Here is an 18,567-nt window from a genome sequence, read left to right as displayed (position 1 = left end):
AAAAGAAGTGGGATGTTTTCTAAGGTATGCTATGGGTTGGATCATATTACTTTGGTGGTAAGTCTCAATATGTTTTTGCAGCTTGTTCCAAATGGGTACAGTTGTGTTTCATTTTATTCGGCTAGGCAGCGTGAGATGTACTGCAATGCAAGATGTCGAAGTTTTCTTCTTTTTTTTTATTCCCTTAAAAATTACGAATTGTTTCATCAATTTGGAAGTTATTGCCAGTGCGTTTACTATGTGACCTAAAGGATCACTTGCATTTTCATACATATTAGTTAAGGGGTTTCGTGGCCAAGATGAAGGCAATTGTCCAAAGGCCATTTATTTTGGAGTGTGACAGGGCAATTGTATGTATCATGAAGTTGGTTACATTGAAGTTGAATGGGTTTGCCGTTTGCGTTAATATGTGGATGGGGCTCTTTGTTATTGTTGCCTGGTTTGAAGTTAAATTTGTCCATGTTTGGAAATTCTTATTTCGTATTTATAGCTTCATGTTTATAGGCTGTAATTTACTTTGGGTGTTCTATTCCAATAGGGTTGCCGTGAGGTGACTGGTTGTCTTCTGGGAAGTAGCATGAGATAGCATTATCAGAGAGGCATTCTCTACTTACCCCCAGCCTTAATGTTACCCTACTGCTTGGATGCTTGCTTATGCTTCTGTATTGTATGTATTTGGCAGTGATGCTTTTGAGAAATCTTACTATGCTTTTGATAATAGAAAGTGATCCACTGTTGCTTACTTAGTGCTTGCTTGGTTCTCTAAGAGAATCAGACTTGAACCCAATATTCAGACCTCTTCCTTACTGCCAAACTACCTTTTCATACACGATCCTCGTGGAGAGTTTGGCTCGAGCTGGGTATTCATGCCAACCATTCGACTCTCTGTCTGGTGGACATTCATAGATGGTGTTATCATAGAAATGTGTTCTCATAGATTCACGTGTACATTCCCAAATTGGGAAAAAGCCAAGTTCCTCCAACAGTCGATGTTAGCAGAAGTTGAATATTATTTTATAACTACAACTCAATAGTCAAAAAAAAAAGAAAAAGAAAGAAAAAGAAAAGCAAAGCGGAGCTTGTTGGGAAGGGTTATGTGCAGAGTTGCTTGCGATCAAAATTCAAAACTTGATGCTAAACTGAATATCAAAATGAATTCGTTCAAAGGTTGAATTAGATTGGAACAAAAGCATTCCTCAAGGAGAATGAAGATTTTAATTTCATGTGTTGGTCTCCAGCAACTTTATGAGTTGGATAAGGGGAACGTTGTATTCTGGAGGAAGATAAGAGTGCAATGGTTATACTAACTCATAGCACGATATTTTGAATCTTTGATTATACACCAGACCACACTCCTGTTCTTGCTCTTCAAAGATACTGGTTTGAGATTTCGTGGGATGAAGTTCAATGGGCACAAAGAAATTACATCAGAATGAGGGTGCAAATTCATTGACTTCCATTTCCGTACATTCTATTCGATTTCCAGTTCCACACTTAACGACGGAAACTTTCTTTCGTTCAAAATTATCTTTCTTTCACATATGAGTGTTCGTTTCATACGATTCTTTTACCAGGCGCTCATGTCCGTGAATTCGGAATCAATTGTCCGACAGGTTACGCGACAGCCCACCACAATTTCGTGGGATCAATGCCTTTTCTGACAGACTAGTCACGCACGGCACGGCACGAGAATAAGACACGTCGTGGGTCCCAGTGTGTTGTGTCGCCAGAACACGTGGGGCGTACTCGTCTGTCGTTTTCGTTGTGAGGATGCGAAAGGGAAAGGAGGGAACCTGATGCAGTAGTTAACCAAGAGAGAGAGAGAGGGGTGAAGTGTCAATTCAACCAGAGGATCTGGGGGCGGCCGTGGGTGGCTTCAAGCTTTTCGATTGTTCGAAAGAAGAAAAGATTGGCTCAAATTCTAGGGTTCTTTTGTCTGTTTTTATTCTTTACTTGTTCGAGCTCTGGCTTGGAAGAGGAGGGAGGGGTTGATTGTCTACTTCTGACTCAGGTGAGTTCAAATATTTCCCACTTGTGTTCTGATTACAGTGAACGGTACTAGTAACATTTGGATTGATAGCTCTATTTGGAAGTATTTGTTGGTTCTGTCAGTTTTGCGTACAAAAGAGAAGTAACTATTTCATATTTCAACTCAACTGGCAGAACAGAAATTGAAAGTGGAAGTAATATTCCTGGAAACTTCTGTGCGTAAATTTTTGTTCTTTTTCCACGTGATCTCAACTTCGTATGTTGTTGCAATTTTTTGAAAGCTGGATTCGCAATCAAACATTGCATAAATGTTTCCTAGTTCTGTCATAAATTCGCAATCAAACATTGCATGGTATCCCATAGATGATGGATAATGAGTCTGATATGGTGGATTACCATGATGCGGGGAAAACTTTCAATGGAGGAACATTTGATATACATGAATGGTAGTTTTTATATTACAATTTGAGCTGTTTGCACTTTTTGTGGGCGCTTAGTTGGGAATTTGAGCACCATTGAAAAGTCTATGGTATTATGAGATAGAAACTGATGCAGGAAGCCATTAATTTGAGCTAATATTTATCTAATTTTATGTTTTCATAAATTTAGTTTATTATTGGGTCTATTTTAATAAAGTTTGTTTTAGTTTTCATGGTAGGGGTATTGTCGGAATTTCCAGCTATGTTGGAATTTCGAATTTTATAGTATTTTTAATTGTTTTTCATTAGGTTATTTGCCTTAAGTCAAGTCATAGTTATAGTTGGAGTCATATTAGTTTAGAATCCTAGTTTTACTTAAATGAAGTTTTTTTTTATGTAATTAAGATTACTAGGAGTCTTATATATATGAATGTATATAAAGCGTTCTTCTGCAAAGTTGCAATTACACGTTTAGTGAGAGACTTGATACACACCCGGAGAGAGGCTGTGACGGAAGGTGAGTTTATCCGACCCAACTGAGAGATTCAGGATGATTATTATGTGTTTGGTCTTAAAAACCAAGAATTGTGAATTTCTGCAATAGGGTTCTTAATTTTGGGCTTGATTTGGGGGTTAAGGTTTCTGGTTGTCTCAATCCTAAACAAAATCCACATCCGTAGTTTTCAAAACCTACATCAAAACAGATTAGTCCCATGGCTTGGTGATTTTATATACAGTTATAGATCCTTATTTAGCCTTCAGTATTGGTTGAATAGTCTCAATGATATCGATGAGAATTCATTACTCGATGTATGACAACTAACTATTAGTACTTTACTGCTTTAAGACATATTGATGCTTTATTAATTAAGAGGCAGTTCCTTCTGAAAAAATAATTAAGATACAGACATTTGATAGACAAAATAAATGTCTGAGTTCCCTAATGAATTCTCGAGGTCCTAGGTTCCTCATAAACTTATGAACTATGGATTTGTGTAGCGGACTCCAGACTGTTTGGGAGTTGGAACCGAAGCTTTGATGAATGATGATGTTGTGGAAAACTGCACACCAATTCACAACACTAGTCGCAGAAGGAAGGAAAGCCAGTTTCCCACACAAATCGTTGCCCTCTCACTTAAGTATTAGTTGGAAAGGGAACTCATGCATTTCATATTCTACATAACCTCTGTTACTATTTATCCTTTCCTGTTTTTCGGTGCATTACATTCATTTGAACTTCAGTTCAATGAGAGGCATGCTTCGGCTGTCCATGTCAGATCTTGTTTGTCAGTTTGTTTAAAGATGCTCGAAACGTGCCTTGTCATCCCTTATCATTACAAGTGCCATGGTTGCAAAGATGAATATAAATCATTTGGTACATCTTGCTGCTGCTCAATGGGGATGATTTTTCTTTTTTTAGTGACTTTGTAACCATAGGCATTTTCGAGCATCTTACAGGAGTTTAAATAAAATACTGCTGAATTCAATGTTTTCGAATGCTAGCATATACATGTAAAGTTGGACTCAAAACCTGGGCTACAATTCAAAGTCTCCTTCGATATACTCTGAGCTTAGAATTCATCTTTATATTTTTTTTTATTCGAATTGTCAACATGAATTAAGTAAAAAACATAGATTGCTCCTGTAACTGACCTATCATTATAGCAAACCTGAGATATATGCACCTAATAGCAACTGTATGCTGTCGTAGTTGGCATTTTCCTGTTGATATGCATAATGCATGACTAACTTCAACCCTAACTACTCGCTTTTATGTTCAGAAGATCATTGTTGATCAACGGAGATGGGTATTCTATGTGGCTGGGGAAAAGGGAATGTAGTAGTCATTGTGCTTGGATGATTTCTTTGTGTTGAGCAAAGTATCCAGAAGAGATTTTTTTTGAAATTAGCTGGATTTGTACATTGTATGTCATGCATTGATCATGGGGGACACAGAAAGGTATATTCACTCTTTAGCTCTCTTTTTTTTCCTTTGTTCTTAACTCCTTTTTCCCCCTTCTTTTTCTTCCCCCTGTGGTAAGAGTGACATTCATCTTTTGATTATGTTATGTTGTCATTTGATTTTCTTTCATAATTCTCCAGGATTAAGGAAAAGGCCTTCTCAAATGGTGATGTCTATGGTGGTAACTTTAAAGGAGCACTCCCCCATGGGAAGGGGAAATATACATGGTCAGATGGAACCTTCTATGAAGGTGATTGGGACGAAGGAAAAATGACAGGTCAAGGATGGATAACATGGTCATCTGGAGCAAAATATGAGGGTGATTTCTCTGGGGGTTACCTTCATGGTTCTGGCACCTTTATCGGATGTAATGGATCCGAACATAGAGGAGCATGGAGGATGAATATACAGAACGGATTTGGGAGAAAGCAATATTCTAACTCAGATATTTATGAAGGTTCATGGAAGGAGGGACTGCATGAAGGTTGTGGTAGGTATATTTGGAATAGTGGAAATACATACATTGGAAATTGGAAAGGCGGGAGAATGTGTGGTAGAGGGGCAATGAAATGGGCAAATGGCGATATCTATGACGGGTATTGGTTAGATGGGCTTAGACATGGTTCAGGAGTATATAGGTTCATGGATGAGGGATATTATTTTGGGACATGGAGTAGGGGCCTCAAGGACGGGAAAGGAACATTCTATCCTGCTGGAACTAAACATCCATCGCTGAAAAGATGGAGTAGCTCCATAGGATTTGGTGATAGTGGAAGAAGTGTGTTGTCTCAAAGTTTTTCACTAGATATGGAGGAATGCATGACTCCAAGAAAATCAGGTCAGTTATCAAACAGGACTAAGTCATTAGGTGACAGTTGCAGACTCTATGATCCTGCAAAGGATCTTACATGTCATGACTTCTCAGGCAGATTGTCCCATGCGTCTGATCTTGGTCCAAGTGATGCGAAGGATTACAGTGCTGTAATATATGAAAGAGAATACATGCAAGGAGTTTTAACTAAAGAGAGAATCAGGAATTTTGCTGAACTGTCACAAAAAACTAAGAAAAATAATAAGTTTCGTGTGGAAAAAGTGAAAGGACATTCATGTGTAGACATTTTCAATGGTCGCCAGAGCTATTATTTAATGCTTAATTTGCAACTTGGTATCAGGTGAACAATTTTAACCAAATTTCCTTCCTTTCTTCTTCTGCTTGCTTTTAGGTGTAAAGTTTTTTCTTGGAATGTTTTTTTTATGATTCTTCTTTGCAAATTTTATTTCTACTCATATTAGGCATTATCATTTGGTTATGATTTGTTTTCCTTGAGCTTCCTCAGCCCTCTTGGACTAGATGATAAAAAGAAACCGGTGTTTCTGTAATGTTTATCCTTGCACAGATGTTCAGGTTTTGTAAATGATTGAAAGCTGGTATAAGTATGTATGTGATATACTTTTGTTCAAATGTTCCAACTGCTTGTGGTATTACTATCTTTTTATGAAACTGGGAGGAATATCTGCCTACCTCGTAGCTTTTTTTACTAATTGTTTGACTTCCAATACTAATAAGGGGCTGCTAAATCATCCCTCTGTATTTATGTGGTTTCAGTTGTTGTTTCATAGTACAAACCTTTTAAACAAAAACTCTTTATTAGTCTTTTGACTGTCTCCTTGATTATTTTTCCTCAATCATCAAGGGGTCATTCATCCATCTTTCTTTATGAGAAGAAAATGTTGTGATTCTTCTTTGCAATTATTTTTTCCCCAATCATATTATTATTCTGTTATCATAAGTTTTCACCAAGTGTCGTCGTCCACGCTTCACTAACTGAAAAATGGATATCAATGCTCATGGATTGTAATCTTAGGAGCCAACCCTCAAATCTGGTGTCAATTTTAAAAACGGTGTTCAATTTTGTACAAAGACATTCAAAGAAGTCACATGTTGCTGAACTTCAATTTCTTAAGAAAATGAGAAGAAGCTTGTCTACATCGTAGGAATTTTTAAAAGATCCTTTACTTTCCAATTTTCGTTATTGATAGATTCACCTTCTCTCAATGGAAGTGTTTCCAAGTTTTAACACATTGCTGAATACTTTTTTGTTTTAGAGAATTTTTTTTATTATTTTCTAATAGGGATTGGGGATAAAGTACTTGATTTCCACTATAACTAGGGGCTATTCATCTGTGCTTAATCCCTGCAAAAAACTAAATTGTTGAGTATTTTCCTTTACCTCCACTATCACTTGAATTTCATCTAGACATATGTCAGTTTCTAGTGAAGAACTTTGCTCAATAAATGAAAGAATATAGTAAAGTAGAACTATGGAATATAGATGCAAGTCCTGAAGAGAAAATTTACACGCATCTCAGAAAATAATTTATGGTTGTGCCGTTATGGATGCAAAAGTTAATTGCAACACCTGTTCAGTTGTGAGCTAATAGACTAGAAAGTGTGGTTTTGGAATTTGGGCTATATATGCGTTCTGGTCTTATCAAGTAATCTAAGATTACTAGCTTATTGAAGTTGGTTCGAGCAACTATATGGATTATATCATATTCAATGACGGTCAGCATGCATGTCGTGCCATCGACTTGGTTACTTCAAAAAACCCTGCAAAAAGTAAAATGGTTTGCGTTGACCAGAACAACACAAAGTTGCTAGCTAAGAAAATTCTTTGATCTCTACCTCATCCTCTTCTTCAAACTTCTCATTTTAGTGTTTAATAGCTACACAATTCCGAAGCTATACTTGGTATCAGCTTTGTGACATGAGAAATTCTAGATGGTATGCATATTTCTTTTTAATTGGTTGTTTGGGGTACATGATATTTGCAAGTAAGACATTCCATCATTTGATTTAAGCTTCAACTACTATCAGGATAATCATTTAATTTAATGGGTTGGAGAGTTTTTTTGTCTTATCAATAGTAGTATTAGTATGTCCATTGCTTATTAGAAGGTTATTTTTACTTCAGATTGTTGATGTTAAATTTGCTAATAAGTGGCCCATACACTCTTTCTAAAAGGACCTCCTAGAGAGATGGGAGGGCATCACATACATGCACATACAATCCACCCAAACTAGATGATGTGAGACATTTATCTCTTACACTCCCCTCACTTATGGGTCGGACAATCTGAAGGCTCAACAAGTCCAACAAACGGGCAAACCATAGGCCAAGAAACTGGTGGAGGTAAAGCATTCCAAGAACACATCGCTAGGACTCCCTCTGATACCATGTTATATGTTGAAAATTTCAGCCCTACTCTCATCAAAGATATTGTCCGCTTTGGGTTTATTGGTTTCTATGGGTCCATCGATTTTGCATTTGAAGAACACATACCTATCGGATTGCGCAAGAAGTGCCACAACCTGGTATCCCTGAGCACCTGTAGTGTTCCGAAACCCCATGGACTTTGCCATAAATCCATCTCCAACAGCATAGAAAGTGGCAATTTGCATGGTGCCAAAGCTATTAGCAGAAGACTTGTCTCCAGTAACAATGGTCTTCTTGGATCTATCACCATATATAAACACATTCACCATCTTCTTCAATAAATGTACTCGTAGTAGATTTTAGTCTCGACGTAGATAACATATCGACTCTTGAAGTTCTTGGGATACGTAGCAAGGGCTATACTAATGGTCTTGAATTATCCATTACCATCCTTCGTCAGGCTTGATAGCTCCATGTCAACCTTAGCCAACAACTCATAGTTTGCACTAGCGATCCAACAGGTACTCGTCTTCTTCAAGAAGCCTACGGCTGGTATTGGTGCCAGGGATGTCGAACTTGAGATTGAATTTCTCAAGAATATTTTCTAAGCTATCAACAATACCAAAACATTGATGGTTAATTGTTTTGCATCAAGAATACCATTACTTAATTGATCCTTAGTTAGGTGAGACTAGTTGGGGTATGTTTTTGTGAGATCTCAAATCTGTCCAAGCAAGATTGTTGGTAAGATATGAGAGCATTAAACCAGTTCTTGAGATCGCTATCATCAGTAGAACTAAACGATGTTCCAGGATCTTGGACCACAAAGTTCATGAATTCCTTGCAATCATCCACGTCCATCTTGGCTATTGGCTCACTTGTGGTGTTAACCGCGGTCCACAAGTAAGTAAAAAATGTTGAGCGATTTTTTAACTGCCTCTTCTGTGGCTATGATTGCAGCCTTGAAGAGCTCTTTTGGGTCAGTATTGTTTACTGAGCTTGACATGCCTCCTTGTAATAAGTTGGTGCACACATTTGTGTTACAACCTTCATTTGTGGTGTCATGTTTTCATCACTTTTGGAACTGTCATTTTTTTTGCACGACAACGGCACCAATGATCATCCCCACTACCAAAATTATAGAAGTTAAGATATGTTCATTTCTTGCTTGGATGGATTTGATGATCCCACAAAGACAGACCCCAACCAGTCTCACCCAGTTAAGGATTGGTATGCTTGACGCAAGACAATTAACCATCAATGTTTTGGTTATTGTTGATGTCTTAGAAAATATTCTTGAAAAATTCAATCTCAAGTTCGATCTCTAGCACCAGTACGAGCCGTAGTCTTCTTGAAGAAGACGAGTACCCAAGCTGGGTTTCTGGTGCAGATTGTAAGTTATTGGTTAAGGCTGACAATGGAGCTATCAAGCCTAATGCGGTTGGGGCTAAGGATGGCAGTGGCCAATTCAAGACCATGGTGCAGCCCTTCCTATGTACCCCCAAGAACTTCAAGGTCGATATGTTATCCACGTCAAGGCTGGAATATACTATGCGTACATTACTTTTGACAAGAAGACGGTTAATATGTTCATGTATGGTGATGGATCTAGGAAGACCATTGTTACTGGAGACAAGTCTTCTGCTAAGGGCTTTGACACCGTGCAAATTGTGAGGCGACTTTCTCTGTCGTTGGAGACAGATTTATGGCAAAGTCCTTTTCGTTCCAGAACACTATAGGTGCTCAGGGATACCAAGTTGTGGCTCTTCTTGTGCAATGCGATAGGTTTGTGTTATTCAAATGTATAATCGATGTATCCTCAGGAATCGGTAAACCCAAAGTGGACAGTATCTTTGATATGAGTAGGATTGAGATTTTCAACATGGTTTTGGAGCATACTCTCGGTCCAGTTGAATGGGTCTCTACATGTCTACTTGTTGGGTCTGACATAACTCAGCCCACAAGTGCGGGGGTGTCAAGAATACAACATTGGCTTGGTAAATCCAAACCATGTGGTATATATGGAAACCCATGTCCCTACCACACTAAGAGGCTTGAGCCAGCAAAAACTTGAGAGTAATCTGATGTATCCACAGTGAATCGGAATCCTAGAGAAGACAATATCTTTCAGTAGGCTTAGGTCTCTACCTCTGTAAGAGGCCTTTTCCTGGGCATAAGTACCATTAAGTGAGACTGCCTAGGAAGAACAAAGCGGTGCGGGTCTTATGTCTCCACGGAATCTTTGATGTGAATAGGGATGAGATTTCCAACGTTAAATTTGCTTTTAAGTGGCCTATACAGAGAGAGGATAGGAGAGGGTACCACATATATGCATATACAATTCGCTCAAACTAGACTATGTGAGACATTTATCTCTTAAAAATTTATATTGGATTTTAACTTCTTTAAATTCATTGTTGGATATTGGAATGTTCACTTGTTGCTACCCCATTTGAAATGCACAGGTACACTGTTGGCAAGATCACACCAGTACCAATGCGTGAAGTTCGATCTTCTGATTTTGGAGATCGAGCAAGAATAAGAATGTATTTCCCCAGAAAGGGTTCCCGGTTTACACCTCCTCACTATTCTATTGATTTCTATTGGAAAGATTATTGCCCTATGGTCTTCAGGTATTTGACAATTTTATGTACTTCATGCTTGCAAAACTCACATGCTATTCTATTGATTTCTACTGGAAGGATTATTGCCCTATGGTCTCATTATAATTCTCGGTGTGTTTTCTTATTAAAGCCATGTTAATATACTTTGTCAATTTAACTCAGCACTATTTTTCTCATTCTTTTAATTTCACATTTGCACGCTTTTTGGTCACCGGTCAGAAAATGTACAAGTTTGTGTGTGTCAGTCCACCACTTATATTCATCCTCCACTAATAGATTCAATCTTTATGCTTTAGCAACCTTGAAAGCTAATATATCATTAATTTACTACTTTTATGTATGGTGTTCTTGAAGCATTTCTTAGTCATAGCTTACAGACTCATTCTATTGTATATTTGTTTCATTTGCATTTTACTTGTCAATAGGATTCTGATGTTTCATAATTTTGTGCATATACATTTATTGATTACAGGAATCTGAGGGAAATGTTCAAATTGGATGCTGCAGAATATATGATGTCAATTTGCGGTGACGATGGCCTGAGGGAAGTTTCCTCGCCAGGGAAAAGTGGCAGTTTATTCTATCTTTCCCATGATGATAGATTTGTGATCAAGACATTAAAGAAACCTGAGATTAAGGTTTGACCATCAAGGACTTCCTTTCTAAACTATGATCGACTGATACTTCATACTCTTAAGAATTTTTGTTGACGACTTGTATAAATCTATACTCCATGATTTTTCTCTTTTGTTTTCATTTGAATTTGATTCTACATTTGCTCCCACAACGGCTTGAATAATAAGAAGACAAGAGGGTAAGGGTGGTTGGGGAAGACTGTAGGCAGGGATGTATATGCACTATGCTGTTATGTTGATAGGTAACTAGTTGAGGTTTCTGTTTAGTTCTGCATTGATATTCTAGACGGTGATGGATCACTCGTTAACTAGGAGCATTGTGAACTGCTAGATGATTGCTACCAGAAAAGCTTGAAGTACGAAAGCACTCAAACTGCTACATGGCAGTTTGTTGGTCACCTGGTAAATAGAAGTTCTATATGTTGTGGGTTTTGAGGTTTACAAGTGGTCAAATTGTCTTTATGACTGAGTGTTTAGTCTTGGATTTGAGGGCTAACCTGCTAGGGCCTTATTTTCAAAGTGAAATGCATTTGTGGTTGCTTAGAGAGGCTTCATCTGGGAGAGGAGAATACTAGGACTCCAATGCCTTCCTCGTTAGTAAGACCAGTAATTTCCATGGGTGATGTGGTTTATGTTGGAGCCATTACAAGGACAGAAGGAAACAAAAGGGGCATGATCTGAAGGGTAAAAGCTCGAAACACACAATATGCTATACTAAATATATCCTTCATAGGGTGCTATTTGGTTTTAGAATAAAAATTCATATTGTCAGTATGGTGGCTTGTTCAGGGCTATGCTTTAATTAAATTTATAGCGTTTGCACCCTATTAGAGCAATATAAGAGGGTGCTAAAGCAAGTACATGCTTCTTGTGTAAATCTTGTGAGTATTCAGTTAAGCTTCTAAACTGGGTGGTAGCAAACTTGGTGGAGGAAGAGCTTCAAGCCTGTTTTGGGGGAGGGGGAGACTTGAACCTATTGACCACAAGGTTGTGCTGATGGAATAAAATCACTAGCCATGTTGATGCCCAGATACGTATCCCATTGTTAGTTTTGTTTCCCCACTTTACATTGGAGGCACCTACTATCACTAATTCACTATATATTCTTATTTTGCCACTCCAAAATTTTATTATTGAAGTCATATTCGTTTTCAATGATATTCCCCCAACTCCATTTTCTTATATCATGTACATTTAGTTGATGTGTCCTTTGTTTAATTACCTTAAATTTTATTCAATATTGTTTTCCTTTCCATTCCTTATTTCCCGATAGAAAACTGATGTAGTAAAAGGTTATAGAGTGCTGCTTGGTCTCAAGTTAAGAGAGGCAATGGTATTTATATTTACAATTTTTTTGCCATGTAGACCCTTCTCAAGATGCTGCCTCATTACTATAGTCATGTTAAGGAACACGAAAATACTCTCATAACAAAATTTTTTGGAGTCCACCGGATAACAGTAAGAGGAGGAAAAAAGGTATTCATTGTCCTTTCATGTCTCTAGTTTACCTCCTGTTCTTCATTTGTTTATAATTAATTTCAGCCTTTGTTGTTTTCATATTTTCAGGTGCGCTTTGTGGTCATGGGTAATATGTTTTGTACAGAATTGCGAATTCATTGTCGTTATGATCTAAAGGGATCAACTCAAGGAAGATATACAGATAAAGATAAGATTGAAGAGAATACCACGTTGAAAGATCTTGATCTGTCTTACGAATTTCTTATGGACAAATTGTTGCGAGAATCCCTTTTCAAGTAAGTTCTTTGTCTTCATTTGGATAGCACTAGTTTTATTATGGTTTAAACATCATATGAAAGGTTCTGGCATATGCTCAATTTTTGAGTTGGTTCGTTCACGAAGCTCTGTAGATATTTAAATATGCACTGGTAGTCTTCAACATGCCAAGTTCGTAGACGAGACCATAAGTAGCTAAGACCTTAAATGGGGTGTCAGAAAGCCTCAGACACATCCTTAGATTATTCTCTATCTTATGTGTTGCAGACAGCTCTCTCTAGACTGCTCGTTCTTAGAATCTCAAGATATAATTGACTATAGCCTTCTCCTGGGATTACATTTTAGAGCTCCGGAGCATCATAAGGCTTTTCTAGAACCTCCTGCTACGGTGCCCAGTCAAGATAATTCACCACCTGCTAATGGTATAGTCTCTTTCTATACTTGCATCTTACATGAAATACCAATAAATTTAAATTGTGTTTTTGTCTATGTTTGGCCATATACATCCTTTTTCAAATATTTCTCTATTTTCTACTTTTGATTAAGATAATACTAGCTCATAGTAAATGTTTCAGAAATTTTTTTTCTGATAATGTTATGTTGTAGGATAATTACTGAATTTGGGTGTTCAGTTCATTTTCCAACTTTCCTTTAGTTAGTTTTTTGTAGTCTTTAGAAAACATGGGGCAACGATAGAGGTGGAATTGCGTCAACTACTGTGGGTCTATGGCAGAAAGCTCTAGTAATACATCTGAGCATAAAAAGCTATTGAACTGTTTATACATCTTGCATGCCATTATAGTGTGATAATCATGACTATTCAGTCGTGTTAGTATCTACTATCTGCATTATATTTATACATAAAGTTGAAATGCGTGAAAAGGTTAAATAAATAGGAGGTGAACAAGGCACATCAAAGCACTCAAAACTAATTTTGTTGTTATGTCACCAAGATTTTTATTATACACAAACTTAGAAACAGTCTATCTCACATATTAAATTCCAATGTATTATTTGTTGACATACTGACATGGACATCTGTTAGAAACACGTGTATCTGTTTTTTGCACACATTAAACGGACTATTCAACAGAATGGATATTTTCATTACTACTCAATTAGGGATAATGCTTGATCTTGTGATTGATGTGAAATCTGGCCTCTGCACGTGTGCAATCATTTTCCATCAGCATGCATGCTTATGTACATAATAATACTCGTATTAAGACTTTGAAGGATATCTCTGGCCACATTTTCTTTTGAGAAACAATTGATTAATTTACTGTATAAGCTTATTTTTCTGCTTCCACCAGGTGTAACATCACAAGGGGAGCTCTTGATTCCTCCAAAAGGCCTGATCCTAGTAACCCATGAACCCAGCTCTGTCAACATTGCACCAGGTCCTCACAGCAGAGGAGGTACATTGAGAGCATATTCCGTAGGTCACCAGCAAGTTGATCTTTTACTACCTGGTACTGGAAGGTAGCTTCTTTACTTTCCACTTCTCAAGCAAATATAATGAAGTTTTGTGATTTTGGGTTGAAAAGACAATTTGCCAGATACCTATGATAATATGTGAGACCCGCCTTATATTGACATTTATATGCACAAGACTTATCATATCCTATAATTTATCTGAGGGAGAAACGTCTGAGACTTTCCACAATTGCATTGGAGTTTTATCAAGTTGTTTGTCACTCTTTATTACACTTTGCTTATGTTGTTAGCCTGTTACTTTCAATTTTCATAACTGTAATTTTCAATTTTTCCTACTGCAACTTCCGAGCGAGTGTGTCAATACTCAGATTTGTTGAAATAACGTATGCACTAATATCTTGGATAGTCCCTAGAGTAGCTGACAGAGATTTATGGATAAGCATGCATCAAGTATATACAATGACTCTGCTCTATATATCTATTTCCGTGTATTAGGGTTTCCTGTGAATATATTTTCTTTGAGTTGTTTTGTTCCCTTGGGTGGAGGTGGTGGCAGCAGTGGCTTTTGGAGCCTTTAATTTTTTTGCTCCCTAACTTTGGGAGGACTGCTACTCCCACTCCCCTCTTCTCCCCCTTCGTCGTCCTATACTTGGTACGTCTACAAGCTGAAGTTGGCATTTCATTGATGCACACACTCAACTCAAAGCCTTTGCTCGATGTTTTGGTGATCAACTGCAGCTTTACTGCTGTTGCTATTCTGACTCTTATCTCATTTTATGCCAGCCATGGATCATCATATCTTATATCAACTTTTACTTCACTTTGTCTTGTTGCTTCCAATTTGAAAAACATCAGCTCCTTCTGGCTTGGCTTCCTCTGCCAGTGCCACGATCAACCGAGCTTCTCCCATCCTCTAGTCTCTCATGGGTTTTGCCACTCTTTCTTTATGGATGTATTACGTTCTTAAATATTGAGATTCTGATGTAATACATTGTACTCATTTGAAGCCATATTTACTGATCAAGAAGCATGTGTTTGCTTGCCAACTGCTTTCAATTTTGTTTAGGTTACGAGTGCAACTTGGAGTAAACATGCCAGCTCAGGCTAGCCGCAAGGTTGTGGAGGCAGATATTGATTCAGCAGACATTGAACTCTTTGAAGTTTATGATGTAGTTCTATACATGGGCATAATCGATATATTGCAGGAATACAACATGAAAAAGAAGGTTGAGCATGCATACAAATCATTGCAATTCGACCCTCTTTCGATTTCGGCTGTAGAACCCAAGACTTATGCTAAAAGATTCATTGATTTCCTGGAGAAAGTTTTCCCTCAAGAGCCTTGATTACCTTGGTGTTTCTACTTTGCATCTTCTCCCCCCCCCCCCCCCCCCCACTCTTATTATTGTAAGTAGTGTTTAATAATGTAACCTTATATACCAAAATCTCGTGGAAATTGTAAATTCGAAATATTATTAGCATAGAGAGATTTTTTATTTATCTATTCACTATTCTTAATGGAATCTAGAATATAAGCAAATCCAATACGGATAACTACATTTAACTACATTTGATTGATCAATGAGAGGTGGTTCGGTTGACAATTGGTTGGATTAGGCATATGTGTATCTAAAATTCGATTCCAATGTGAAGAATATTTCTAACAATATTTCAAAAAAAAAAAATCAGTATTCAGTAGCTAATGAAGGAAGTCCAAGTTTTTTTGACTTGAAAACAATATTCTTTACTACACGTTACAAAAACTTCAGTGTTCTGTTGGAACCTCCAAAACAAAACAAAAACACATTTACTTGATCAGTTACATGTAATTCCAAATCAACCAAACAAAGTCAACTCATTTCAGGAGTTGCGAACGAAGTTCACATTCACTCCCCCAGAAGGAAAGTTGACAAATTGCTGAAAACATGCAGAAGGATCAACACCAGGAATGATGGAACTGATATGTAGATATGGAAATAGAGAAAAAGATGATGATAAAAGTCACGAAAAGATGAATCATTCCAGTGATCAATATACATATAGCATCAAAATGATCATGTTTAATGATGCATCATCGTCGCATCGAACTTATCAGAAAAACAAAATAATCCTTACCTTGAGAGTTTTAGAGAGACATGGTTGACAGGGATGAAGCCTGGTCCGATATCACATAGGTTATATTGTATCTACTTAATCTTAACATTGCAAAGCCTAAGCAGTGAGCCCCTTGATCACTTGAGTCAGATAAGACAATGCTCTTGTAGCACGTACTGAATCTCCAAAACCAGACCTGGTTGTGCCCAGATTATAAGAATTCTGACTCCGAAGTGAGAGAGAGCCAGAGAGGGCTCACTGTATCTCAAAAACATTTACATGCATGTGTTTTGAAGATGTCAATCTCCTGGTCAATATTGACAAGAGATGATCATGGCTTTTCAAAGAAAAATTAGATGGACCTACCTAGATGACATCGAGCCAAACAACATTCCCATCAACCTTAACCTCTCACAGAAGTAGTCAGCAACCAAACCAAACCATTACCTGGGGTGTTCTGTGTTCTAGCCCAAACACAAGAATGAATCCATGAGGACTACAATGCACCTTGTGCATGCATACCCTTTATAAAGACCTCAACTTTTGACATCTTACTCTACCCATTACCTGCTGACCTTGTTCACGCAATACATGGCGCGTGCAATCACGTCACAAAGCTTATATTATTCTTATATCTCAGATTCTTGGGCTTTATAATGTCATTCAAAGTTACTCCAAGTAGGTATATATATATATATATATATGGTCTTAAACCGTATATCTGTATATATGTATTGAAATAAACTTAGGCGAGTGTAGATATAACTCCATTGGATCATGTATGCAACTATTGGATCTTAAAAAATGATAAATAGAAAATATGTAAAATTTTGACCATTGGATCATGTATTCAACTATTGGATCTTAAAAAAAAAAAAAACACGTTACACATTTTGCATCTTCCCAGTTACCTCAGTTACTAAGTTGGAAAATACATAAAATTTTGACCACTGGATCATGTATTCAACTATTGTATTCAGAGGTGGATCTAGCTAAGGCCTAGGGCCCACCCTCAAATTTTGGAAAAAAAATTACCATATATACTTCTAAATACCCAAATCTCAAATTAAATTTATTTGTTTAGATTTATTTATGTATGGTTAATTTAATAATTATTGATTGATGCATGCACATTCATACAAGAGAACAAATATTGATTGCTACACACTCGTACATGATATAAGATTTTCACTCAATGAAAAATCATCTAGCACGATTTAAACAATTATTTATTCCCGATCATTGTTCAATATATAGATTTTGATGTATAATTTAATGACTATATAAATATTTAATTAATATAATAATTACATAGATATTTACTTATCTCCGATCACAAATTCACTTTAGCATATGGAATACAATCGTTATGATTCTTATAATTTTCGTTTTTCCAATAGCTACCTACCCCATAGTAAAAAATTGATGCTTTCTTGAAGGAAAAAAAAAAAGGCATGGATGGCCCACTATTTTAGATTCCACAAACCATTAATGAAGATAAAGAGAAGCCCATCCAGATCTGGCCCACAAGCACTTGACAGCAGACACCGCACCCGCATACCATAATTGAGTGAAACCAAAATGGTTCAACTCAACGGTCGAAAATAGAGACTTTTATGACGTTATCGATAACGAACGGCACCCTCTACTTTCCTAAAGAAGTGACCTACCCCCTTCTCACTTCGTGATCCTCATCCTTTTAGCGCAAAACTTTCCTCCAAACACATTCAGTACTCACTCTTGCAATTCGACAACAATGGAAGCTCTCATCTCCCAATTCACCTTCCTATCAGATGAAGCTTTACAAGACAAGAACTTCGATCCCTCCACGATCGAAGATCTGATGAAATTGTTCGAGATAGAAGCGTACAAGGCATGGGCAGCCATGGAACTCGAGCAAGAAAATGAGGTTGAAGCCGCTGAGATTGAGTTGGCGGAAGCGGAAGACGAGCTCGATTCATCCATGGAGAGGGCCATGGACGAGTTCAGGCGGTTCGAGGAGGAGATGGAACGAATGGCGGAGGAAGAATTGAGTCGTCTGGAAGAAACTGCAGAGAGGGCGAGAAAGATGGGGAAATTGACGGAAAATGCTGCCAGTGTTGCTTCAAAGAGATATATTGAGGCTGCTTTGAATTCTGCCACTGCTTCAATGAAATCTGCCTGGAAGGGAATTTCCTCCAACAAGGTTCATCCTAATTAAGAAAACATGAATTTCTTTCATTAATCTGTAACTGGTAAGAAATGTTATTTGGCTTTTGATTTTGCAAGTTCTATATATGGCGAATAAAGTTAGATCCATGACTTCTTCATCAAATTTGGTAGAGTTTTCTGAAGATTTACAGGAAAGTCAAATCACTCAAAAGAAATTGAATGAAAGGCTGAACTGAACCAGAACAACTCAAACTGATGCCTAGATCTCAATATGCAGATAATAGATCTTGAAACAAAATGGTA

At 37.4% G+C, this 18,567-nt stretch overlaps 2 protein-coding genes across 7 annotated transcripts; both read left to right on the top strand.

The window, feature by feature from the left end:
• Positions 1-1,110: 1,110 nt before the first annotated feature.
• Positions 1,111-15,527, top strand: LOC119982562 (phosphatidylinositol 4-phosphate 5-kinase 7-like). Of its 6 annotated transcripts, none has more exons than XM_038826017.1 (11): positions 1,114-2,011; positions 3,418-3,547; positions 4,190-4,368; positions 4,512-5,543; positions 10,055-10,222; positions 10,686-10,851; positions 12,214-12,324; positions 12,415-12,602; positions 12,850-13,004; positions 13,896-14,064; positions 15,086-15,527. In XM_038826017.1, exons 3-11 carry the CDS (start codon positions 4,352-4,354, stop codon positions 15,363-15,365), a joined length of 2,286 nt encoding a protein of 761 aa, XP_038681945.1. In that variant the 5' UTR covers positions 1,114-2,011; positions 3,418-3,547; positions 4,190-4,351; the 3' UTR covers positions 15,366-15,527. The 6 variants fall into 6 exon arrangements, with proteins under 6 accessions (XP_038681946.1, XP_038681945.1, XP_038681941.1 ...); XM_038826013.1 differs by having other exon boundaries at positions 3,408-3,547; positions 4,193-4,368; XM_038826012.1 differs by having other exon boundaries at positions 3,408-3,547.
• A 2,216-nt stretch (positions 15,528-17,743) lies between these two features.
• On the top strand, positions 17,744-18,427 carry LOC119982366. Its single transcript, XM_038825692.1, has one exon. The coding sequence runs from the start codon at positions 17,870-17,872 to the stop codon at positions 18,311-18,313; it is 444 nt and encodes a 147-aa protein (XP_038681620.1). The 5' UTR covers positions 17,744-17,869; the 3' UTR covers positions 18,314-18,427.
• The last annotated feature ends 140 nt before the right edge of the window (positions 18,428-18,567 follow it).

This window comes from Tripterygium wilfordii, chromosome 17 (assembly GCF_013401445.1).
Source record: "Tripterygium wilfordii isolate XIE 37 chromosome 17, ASM1340144v1, whole genome shotgun sequence".
NCBI lineage: Eukaryota > Viridiplantae > Streptophyta > Magnoliopsida > Celastrales > Celastraceae > Tripterygium > Tripterygium wilfordii.
Note: the sequence above shows the minus strand (reverse complement) of the source record. Positions and strands in the feature narration are given on the sequence as shown.

Excerpts from the sequence above, each read along its gene's own strand:
- LOC119982562 (XM_038826016.1), top strand. Across the intron at positions 10,852-12,213 it reads TAAAGAAACCTGAGATTAAG|ACCCTTCTCAAGATGCTGCC; the intron begins GTTTGACCATCA and ends TTTGCCATGTAG. Across the intron at positions 14,065-15,085 it reads TTACTACCTGGTACTGGAAG|GTTACGAGTGCAACTTGGAG; the intron begins GTAGCTTCTTTA and ends AATTTTGTTTAG.
- LOC119982366 (XM_038825692.1), top strand. The coding sequence starts at position 17,870 with ATGGAAGCTCTCATCTCCCAATTCACCTTCCTATCAGATGAAGCTTTA.